Source organism: Marmota marmota, unplaced genomic scaffold, assembly GCF_001458135.2.
Source record: "Marmota marmota marmota unplaced genomic scaffold, marMar, whole genome shotgun sequence".
Taxonomy (NCBI): Eukaryota; Metazoa; Chordata; class Mammalia; order Rodentia; family Sciuridae; genus Marmota; species Marmota marmota.
Genome location: NW_026000185.1, coordinates 27,249,859 through 27,259,422, shown reverse-complemented (window position 1 = coordinate 27,259,422; position 9,564 = coordinate 27,249,859). Strand labels below are relative to the sequence as shown.

The window sequence follows — 9,564 nt, the reverse complement described above, 5'->3', positions numbered from 1 at the left end:
GGAGCAGGGTTGTCCTATGATATTTAACAGCATCCCAGCATCCGTGCGTGGCTTCTACCTCCCACTTGTCAGTAGCATCCTTTGGGGAGGATTGCCCATGATTGAGACCCACTGGTCTGAATATGTGTAGGCGTTTTGTTTCTGCTGTCTCAGGCTTTTCACTTTGGCACTGTAGACATTCAGGGCTGGATAAATCTTTGTTGAGAGGGGCTGTCCTATGCAGTGTGGGATATTGCGCATCATCCCTGGCCTCCTCTGACTAGATGCCAGTAGCACCCCTTCCCACAGTTGTGACTATCCAAAATATCTCCAGGCATTGCTGGATGTCCCAAGGGGCACAATCATCCCCTGTTGAGAATGTTCCTTAGCCTTCTCAGACTTAGGAAGGCTTGGGTCCACTGACATTCACTTCTGCTTCTCTTAAGTAGGATTCTGTCCACCTCCATTTCCCTGTTACACCTCTATTTCCCTGTTGTTTCAAATAGCTGTTACTAGGTGTTTGAAAGTTGCAAAGCTTGGTTCCTCCTTTTTTTTTTTTTTTTCAGTACTGGGAATTAAACTCAGGGACCCTCCATCACTGAGCTACATCCTCTTTTCATTTTAATTTTATTTGTTTATTTATTTAGAGACAGAGTCTTGCCCAAGTTGCCCAGGCTGGCCTTGAACTTTTAGATCCTCCTGCTTTAGCCTCCTAAGTATAATTCACCGCCATGTCCAGCTCCACTACTACTAATAATGATTATTATTTTGGGGTACTGGGGATTGAACTCAGGGGGCCCGTTACCACTAAGCTACACCCCCCAGCCATTTTTATTTTTATTTTGAGACAGGGTCCTGCTAAATTGTTGAGGCTGGACTTGAACTTGCTATCCTCCTGCCTTAGGTCCCAGGCCATTGGGATTACAGGTGCACCACTGTGCCTGGCTGACTTTCTTTTTAAATCAGCAATCCAGTCATTCATTTATTTGACAAATATTTATTGAACCCCTGCTAACACTAAGTATGACTTGTGTGTGTGTGTGTGTGTGTGTCACTGGGGACTGAACCCAGGGGTCCTTTACCACTGAGCTACAACCTTAGTCCTATTTATTTATTTATTCTAATTTTGAGACAGGGTCTTACTAAATTGCTTAGGGACTCACAAAATTGCCAAGACTGGCCTCAAACTTGCAATCCTCCTGCCTCAGCCTCCTGAGTAGCTGTGGGCCATCATGCATGGCTACTTTATATCTCTTTAAGGAACATTTCCAAAGCATTTCCTTCATTTTATGTTAATTTTTTTGCATTAATTTTAAGGTTGCAGTGATACTTCTTTGTATTTTGCAGGTTTAAAAAAAATCTTGATTTTGAAATTTCAATATTGGGTTGGGCACCAAGTGAATTGCCTGAAAGTTGTTTGGTGAAAATGATTATTTCCACACATCAATTTGTGAATTAACAAAGTCTGTGCACCCCAGGTAATTTCTTTTTGTAAATATGCACACATTTTTAAAGAATTTCCACCCAACTTGGAGCTTGTTTTTTTTTTTTTTTTTAATATTTTCTAGTAGTTGATGGACCTTTATTTTATTTATTTGTATGTGGTGTTGAGAATTGAACCCAGTGCATCACACATGCTAGACAAGCACGCCACCACTGAGCCACAACCCCGGCCCCTGGAGCTTGTTTTGTTTCCAAGATTTCATGAGTTCCTTTTTATCAGAGGCTGACTTCAGACCACCCCCCACCCCGGCCCCAAGCCTTGCCCAAAAGCACATCACAGTCCCTAATTCATTGACTTCTCTCTATATCCTCTCTGGAAGTTTCTTCTAAGTACATTGCCTGTTTTATACATAAGCAAACTCTGAACGAGCTTGTTCAAGGTCATGGGCGTGTAAGTAGGTGGCAGAGGTCAGTTCAAACCCCAACCTGTCCAACTCATAAACCAGCTCCCGTAACCAGGATAGGGTTCCGAGACTTCCATCCATTTACAAGCATCAGTTTTGCATTTAAGCCCCTTAAATAAAGCCATCTTTAGCAAGAAAAAAAGTGCAAGTCCTTGCAAGTATGGAGCCATATAGATCATTTCTGTGTACACCTGAAAAAAAAAAGTGAAGAAATTAAGTTTTCATTATTGAAACATAAGATAAAGGGGGGAATATGGATCCTGACCATTTCTCGGGGTTGCCTCCTGCAACCCAGGCATTACGGGACCAGCACAGGGCGAGCTCCTGTGGATGACACTACTTTGAGGTCACTGGGAAACCGGCCTCGCGGGTGGAGTGGCCAAAACACAACGCCCCGCCACCTCCCGCTGAGCTTCAATCGCCCAGGACCATGCACCCGGGTGTCTGCTGCCCCCGCGCGGCCGCGCCGCCGTCCTGCACCCGCGAGAGAGCGCACTTGAGAGCCCGGGGCGGGGCGCCGGGGCAGGCAGGAGGCCGGAGGCAGATCCTTTGTCCTGGACTTGGGAGGGGATCTCCACCCCAGAGTGGTATTTCTTGGCACGTGCAAGGCAACGCTGCTGATAACTGGGTTATCCCAGCCTGTCCAGCCTGTCACCTTGCAAGGTGCAACTCCAGGTTGCACAGAGCAAGCGCAGGAATGGTCTTGAACCTAGTGCTGAGTGGCAAAGAGAAGCGGAGGGAGGGGACCTTGGACTGAGGGCAGAGGGGCTCCCAGAGGAAGAATCTAAATTGGGGCTCCTCCTACTACCCTCAGGCCCCTGCTGGCAGTAGGACCACAATTCATTCATTCCCCTCCTTCTTTCTGCAGCACATGGGAGGGAACCCGGGCTGAGCCCTGAGCAGTGCAACTGCCCCACCGCTGAGCCCACCCCCAGCCCTTCATTCATCTCTGGAGTGCTCTCCTGCAGGGATCAAGGCATGATCCTTGCTTTCAGAGGTAAGGAAGGTAAGGCAGCAAGCAGGCAGGGTGACGCTGAGGTTCTGGCTGGTGGGACTGCAAGGCTCGGATCACAGTTCCTGAGCTCTGCTTAGGGGAAGGTCCACACCAGGGGGAGCCCCTGACCTCTGTCACTAGATGCCCAGGCTTTGTGGCCCCTCTTGTCTCCCTGGTCTTGTGGTCTGGGTAGCCACGGAGCCACGGAGAGGCCTTGCTGGGATCTTGATTGGAGACCAAGATGGGGGCTCTGGGGTGGGGGTTGGGCAGCAGAAGGAGGCAAGTGGGCAGAGCTGAGACTGGCATCCAGATGGGACACCCCTTGGGGCTCCTGCCCTGACCACAGGCAGTTGATGACTACATAAGAGGTAAGGTGGAATTCTAGGTAGAAGGATACTGGGTGATGGTGGGGGGCAAGCCCATGATGGGTGCAGAGAGGAGAGAGGAAAGCCGTTCAAACCCTGGTTTCAGCCACCACCTCCATCCCAGCACCATCTTAAAGGTGCTTAGAGGTCCCAGCGCCATCGTTACACTGGGGACCAAATTTTAACGTGATTTTTTTCTTCCTGGTGCTAGAGATGGAACCCAGCAGTCCCTGGGCCCCTCTCCCAGCCTGTTCACCTCTCCACACCATCTCAGTGGACAGTGCCACCGTCACCCCCTCACCTAAGCTGGGGAGATCCCAGACCCCTGCCCCACTTTACCACTCTTCGTATTCCTTCTGCTGCTGGGACCCAATTCTGTGTCTTATGTTTTCACACATCCTGTTAATGAGGCACAATCAACTAATGATCTTTTGTCTTGGACTTTGTTTTCAAGGATGTCTATAGGACAACCTTGAAGGTAGTCTCCTCCTGGGACAAAGGGCAGGCTTGCTTTCTGCTCATGGTAATGGTTTGAGTTCTTTTCCTGAAACACACTCACTGTGTGTACCCTGGATGCCATCTGGTCCTCTTCATGTCACCCTATGGAATTTGCCTTCTCCCAGCCTCTGTGGTGCTCTGGCCAGCTAAGTCATTGGCTTGCAAGTAAGGTAACATCTCAAGCTGTCTGGATTCTTTCAATGCTGTCCTGTCCGTCCTCCTGTCTTAGTCTGTTTTCTGTTGCTATGACAGAATACCCAAGACTGTGTGCTTTATAGAGAAAATAAGTTTATTTAAGCTTACAGTTCTGGAGGCTCAATGTCCAAGATCTCATGGCCTCATCTGGAGGGGGCCTTGTGCTGATGGATCTCATGGCAGAAAAGCAAATGGGCCTGTGCAGAAGAGATGAATAACAGAAGAGACCCTGTTGATGTATAAGAACTCACTCCTTGGGTTCCATCCCCAGAACTGCAAAGTAAATAAAATACAAAATACTAAAATAACCCACTCATTTCTGCAAGAATCAACCTGGGCCTGAGAAAACAATGTTGAATCACTTGTGAGCCATGACCAAATCACTCTTGAAGGTCCCAGCACCTTTGTTACACTGGGGACCAAATTTCAATGAGATTTTGTTTTTCTTCCTGTGCTAGAGATGGAACCCAGGGCCTCTTGTATTCTAGGCCGATGCTCTACCAGTGGCTATATCCGCTGCCCCTCGACGTGAGTTTTGGAGGGGACACACCACATCCAAACCATAAACCCACCTTCTCTAATGTCTGGCCTCTGTCCTCCTCTCCCCAGCCCCTGCCTGAGCGACTTGTTGTTCTGTGTTCTTCTCTGTTCTCCCTCCCTGGCCCCCACTCACCCCGTCGCCCAGGATACCACTAGCCCAGCTGACTGGTGGGCAGCCGCCCTGCAGAGTTCTAGGTCTCCTGGAGACCCTTCCTCCTCACCCTGGTCGGGTTGCTGGGGTCCCAATGCTTTTGCTCTGCTGCGGTTCCTAGGGCTTGGTGGCCTATTCCAGTCCCTGCTGGCTTCGGTCCCTCCCCATACCTCCCCTCCCCCACCCCACCTGAGTCCTGGTACAGAGTTGGGATGGCGCGTCCCTCCGTCTGGACTCTCCTTCACGCCTTCGTTTTTTGGGGACTCCTAGCTGTCCTTCAGAGCTCAGGCCGAGGGGGCATTTCTGAGACCCCGTGGCTCCCCAGGGCCACAGAGTTGGAGAAAGAGCAGGGCTGAGGCTGGAGAAGGGGGACTTTGTGTACCTCACCTTCTCTTCCCCAGGTGAGGAGTGAGCAGGCGAGCAGGACCACCCTGGGAGAAGATCAGCACAGACATACTGGACATGCTGGGGACTCTTGGGGCAGGGGACCATGTACGGTTGGGCAAGGTGTGGCCTGCACAAGGATACCTGGCTGGGGGGGGGTGGCGAGTAGGGGCTGAAGTCATGCTGTGGGCCAGGGTGGGGGTGGCACCGGTTCTTCCAACCTCCCAAAGGGACCCTCCACTCATGGAGCCCTGCATTCCCAGACATGCGCACCAGAGGGCATGCTTTAAAATGTAAATGGTGGGAGCTGGTCCTGCAGCCTTGGGGGGCCTTGTACCCGTTTCACGCTGGTGAAGCCCAGTGTAGAACTGGTACTTAGCCCATGTGAGGCCCTGGGCACCATCTCTAGCACTAAAAAAAGAAAAGAAAACCTCGTGGTTAGAGTCCTGGATTTCCCCAGAATTCCAACCCTTTACCCTCGACGCAGAGCGCAGACACCTCTCCGAGATGCTTAGCCGCCAGTGCCCTCCTGGTGGCTTCATGTGGCCCTGGGGCCAGGGTAGCTCAGAAATGCCCCCCTTAGCCTCGCTACCCACCTTTTCCAGGTACCCAGAGGCCTCCACTTCAGCATGCATTCGTTTCCTGTTCTCTCCTGTTGGGTGCAGAGCAGGCTGAACTGTGTTGTCTGCAGGGCAGGCTGAACAGATGTTGGCTGCAAGACAGCCCACGCACTCAAACCCCCCTCTATCTGGTCCTTTATCACCTGTTTGTGTCAAGTGCCGCTCAAGGCTGAGCACTCAACCCCCCTTGGGCCAACAAGGCAGCTCGCAGACCCAGAGGCCCCATTAGATTTGGGCTATAAAAACTCCCTCCTGCCAGGCCCCCCTCTCTCTCCCTCTCTCTCTCCCTCTCTCTCTTGCTCTCTCTCTCTTGCTCTTTATCTTTCTTACGCACGCTCTCTGTCTCTCTCTTGCTCTTGCTCTCTCCCTGTTCATCTCTTCTCTTTTCTCTCTCTCTCTTTCCTTCTTTCCTTTCTCTTTGTTGCACTGCTGCAATAAAGATCTTTTGGTTGCTCTGAGTGTTGTGGTCACTTTCCTTTCATCTCCCACGTATTCCCAGAACCCACCGAGGTGTCCCCCGACACTTAGGGGACAAAGGTCGCCATCTCTTCCCTTTGCTTTTTGGCAAAATGTAAAACTAACAACTGGAAGGGCTGCAGATTTGGGCAGCGGAGCCTCTGCCTGCCCGAGAAGGTTCTGCCACCTGGGGCCCTGGGGCCAGCTTTCTGTTTTTTAGGACTTTGCTACTTTGGGATGTGCAGGGTGTGGAAGGCGCCCCTCCCCCACCTGTTTCCCTGCAGCTGAGACTTCAGCTGTGACACCCCAATCTTCTGCCCACGCCTCTTGATGCTGGGCAGGTGGAGGTCTGGGAGCACACGGCTCTCCGAGGCCAACACCCCAGTTTTCGTTCTTCAAGGGTGGGGTGATTCTCCAGCATGCTCTGGACTTTCTCCCGGGGACCCCAGCTAGACGGAGCCCCTGCTCCTAACAGGCCTACCTCGAGCATCCTTCCCGCCCCTGCCTCAACTCCTTACTTCCCTCTGGATGCCTTTTGGGGACCCTCTCCCACATTAACTCAGGGTCTCCTTCTGGGCAAACAAGAGTTGGCTCCAGGGGAGCCAGGCCCTCCCCGCTGACCTTGGTGAGGCCAAATGTGGGGGCTCAGGACTCAGAAGGAGTAGGGACAGCGCAAGAGCCAGGGGAAAGGGGATCTCTGGTGGCAACTGGGTCCCCATGGTAACTCGGCCCCCACCCTGAGGCATCTGTGAGGTCATTCTACCTCTCCCAGCTGGAGGAGGGAAGGGAGGCCAGACATGGAGGCCGTCCCTCCGGCCAGATCCAGCCTCTTGGGGATTCTGATGCAGGTCGTGAGGCTCTCAGTGCTGGTGAGAGGGGCCGGGGGGAGGGGGACCGCCCACCTGACCTTCCTGGCCACCTCTGAGCTGCTGAACCGAGCTCTGCCTGTCCTGTCCTGTTCAGGGGACCCAGGCCACTGCCTGCCTTGGGGAATAATCTAGCAGCTTCCAGAAGCCACATCCCCAAACCACAGTGCCAGAATTTTCTCTGTAGAGGGTCACTCTAGTGGGTTAAGCATTGGCCCCCACCATCCAGTTTTTAAAAATATGCAGACACTCGTGTTTGGGCCCACACCTCCAAATGATAAGCCCTCAGGGGACTGAGTGGTCTGTCTGAATCTGTTTCTGTGCCACAGAATGTAGAGAGAATAGGACACAGTAGAAAGAGACGGGACAGCTCCACCCTTTAACTGTGTGACTTTGGGCAAATTACTTTACCTCTCTGAGCCTCTGTTTCCTCTCCTATAGAACTGATCATATAGGCTCTCATACATTTCCCTCTCCCTCACCTCCACATCATGAGCCCTGAGGAACCCCGACTTCCTACCTGTACCCTGATTCTTCTCCTCAGGGGACACCTTAGGCGCCCTTCCTTCCCCATCAAAGCTCCGCCCCTTGGCTCTGCTAGTCCAGCCCATGAGGGGACCTATGTGGTGGACCTCAGGTGGTTCTGCCAACCTGGTCTTCAGAGCCTGTAGGAGCCAGGCTCTGCTGGTCTCCGGGTCTGGGGAACCCAGGTTGGTGGACTGCTGTCACTCAGAAGCTGGGGACTTTTGGGCTCTGATGAGGTACAGGCTTTCCCCAGCCAACTCCACTCCTCAGTGAATGGGGGACACCCTTGTCCAACCTGCCACTCAGATCAGAAATCTGAGAATCTCCTTGGGTTCCTCCCTCTCCCCCACCCCGCTCTCTGGACCCATCGTCAGTTCTACCCACCATGACTCTCACATCTTGCTGTCCCTGAGACTCTAGCTACCCTACCGCCCCCGGGCTCCCAGAGGTCACTGGTGCCCAGGCAGGTCCAGGTGTTGGGGAAAGACAGCTGACCTGGGTTCAAATCCTGAAGGATTGTTAGGGGAGTGTTACCCTTTGTGCTACAATAATGATCATCATAATGATGTCTTCCCCTTGACTCTGGAGCGTTGTAAATGATCATCTGAACACAGCAGGAAGGAACCAAATATAATACCACACTCGGTGGGGATTAAACCTGGGGGCTCGCACATGCTAGGCGAGCCCTCTGCCCCCGAGCACACCCCAGTCCCCGAAGACCAAAGATCATCCTCATGTCTGGACATGGGAGGACCCAGCCCAAGGTGACTGGGGGCTCCACATCTACAGCACAGGTTGGGTGCCCCCCAGGTGGGTGTGGCTGGGTGACACTGGTGTCCCCTCCTCCTGCAGCTGGTCCAGAACCGTGTTCACCTGTACAGCTTCCTTTTGCTGAAGATCAGCCTCTTCCGGCACTGGGTATCGGGACTGGCCCAGGAGGCCCGGGGCTCCTGCAGCCCGCAGGCCCACGCACCCACAGGAATTGCCAGCTGCCCCCTGGTCCGGGCTCTGCGGGCAGGACTGGCACTGCTGTGGGTCCCGATGTGGCTGCTGCTGTGGGGACCCAGGCTGGTGTGTGAGGCAGTGCTGGACAGTGCCCGGACCCTGGGCCTGGCCCTGCAGCGCCTTGGTGCCGGCACGTGGCTGGGGCTGTCCGTGGACACCTGGGGGCAACTGTTCCTGTCGTGCCTGCACAGCCTCATGCTGGCGGCCCTGCTGCTGCTGCTGCTCACCTGGAGGCTGTTCCAGAAGGCTCACCGCTTCAGCCTGGGCTGGCTGCCAAGCCAGGTGGGTGGGCTGGGGCGGGGGCTGGGCTGCAGAGGGCGGGCCAGGGGTTCTGGGTGTGGCCAGGGCTGGGATGGGGCCAGCCGCCAGCCAGTGCACCTGGGGCCACCTGCTTGCCTGCCCCAGGCTCTCGTGGAGAACTGTGCGGTGCTGGAGCTGAGGCGCCTGTACAGGTGGGTGGAGAGCACCGTGGCCCTCACCTCCTGGCACCTGGCTTATCTTGTCACCTGGACCACCTGCCTCGCCTCCTACCTGCTGCAGGCTGCCTTTGAGCACACGGCCCAGCTGGCGGAAGCTCAGGGGGCTGAACCCCAGGAGGCCCCAGGACCCTTGCCTGAGTCCAAGCTCCATGAGCCCTCCACCCGCAAGGCGGGCCCAGTCCTGCCAGAGCCTGGAGCCCCTGGAGAATAAACGTGACCCCATCTGCCTCTCCTGGTCTGGCCTGGCTAGGTTCTCACCGCCTCCCTTCCCTGCTGGATGGGGGGATGGTCCCTGTACACACGGGTGTGTGTGTGTGTGTGTGTACGTGGTTGTTGGCACAAGCACGCATGCCCGGGGCTGCCCTGGGAAGGAAACCACATTCTGCAAGTACCTTTCAGCTGCCAGATGTCAACCATCTCAGATACTTTACACATAATTTAATTTAAATCTTGCAGCACAGGCGTCTGGCTTGATGAGAAAATGGATGAGGGGTTCAGCTTTCCCAGGGTCACAGAGCAAGTCAAGGGCAGAGACAACACTAAACTCTAGATTTTTTTTTTCTCCCAGAACCCCTAACTTTGTCTAATTCTTGTCCTTGG

The 9,564-nt window shown here is 53.8% G+C and overlaps 1 protein-coding gene across 1 annotated transcript; it reads left to right on the top strand.

Moving 5' to 3' along the window:
* Positions 1-6,886: 6,886 nt before the first annotated feature.
* Tmem270 (transmembrane protein 270) lies at positions 6,887-9,175 on the top strand. Its single transcript, XM_015491586.1, has 3 exons — positions 6,887-6,958; positions 8,333-8,767; positions 8,903-9,175. Exons 1-3 carry the CDS (start codon positions 6,887-6,889, stop codon positions 9,173-9,175), a joined length of 780 nt encoding a protein of 259 aa, XP_015347072.1.
* The last annotated feature ends 389 nt before the right edge of the window (positions 9,176-9,564 follow it).

What these genes read in the sequence shown, in the direction of transcription:
- Tmem270 (XM_015491586.1), top strand. Translation starts at nt 6,887, where the DNA reads ATGGAGGCCGTCCCTCCGGCCAGATCCAGCCTCTTGGGGATTCTGATG. An exon ending in TCGTGAGGCTCTCAGTGCTG is followed by an intron (nt 6,959 to 8,332) that starts GTGAGAGGGGCC and finishes CTCCTCCTGCAG; the next exon opens with CTGGTCCAGAACCGTGTTCA. An exon ending in TGGGCTGGCTGCCAAGCCAG is followed by an intron (nt 8,768 to 8,902) that starts GTGGGTGGGCTG and finishes GCTCTCGTGGAG; the next exon opens with AACTGTGCGGTGCTGGAGCT.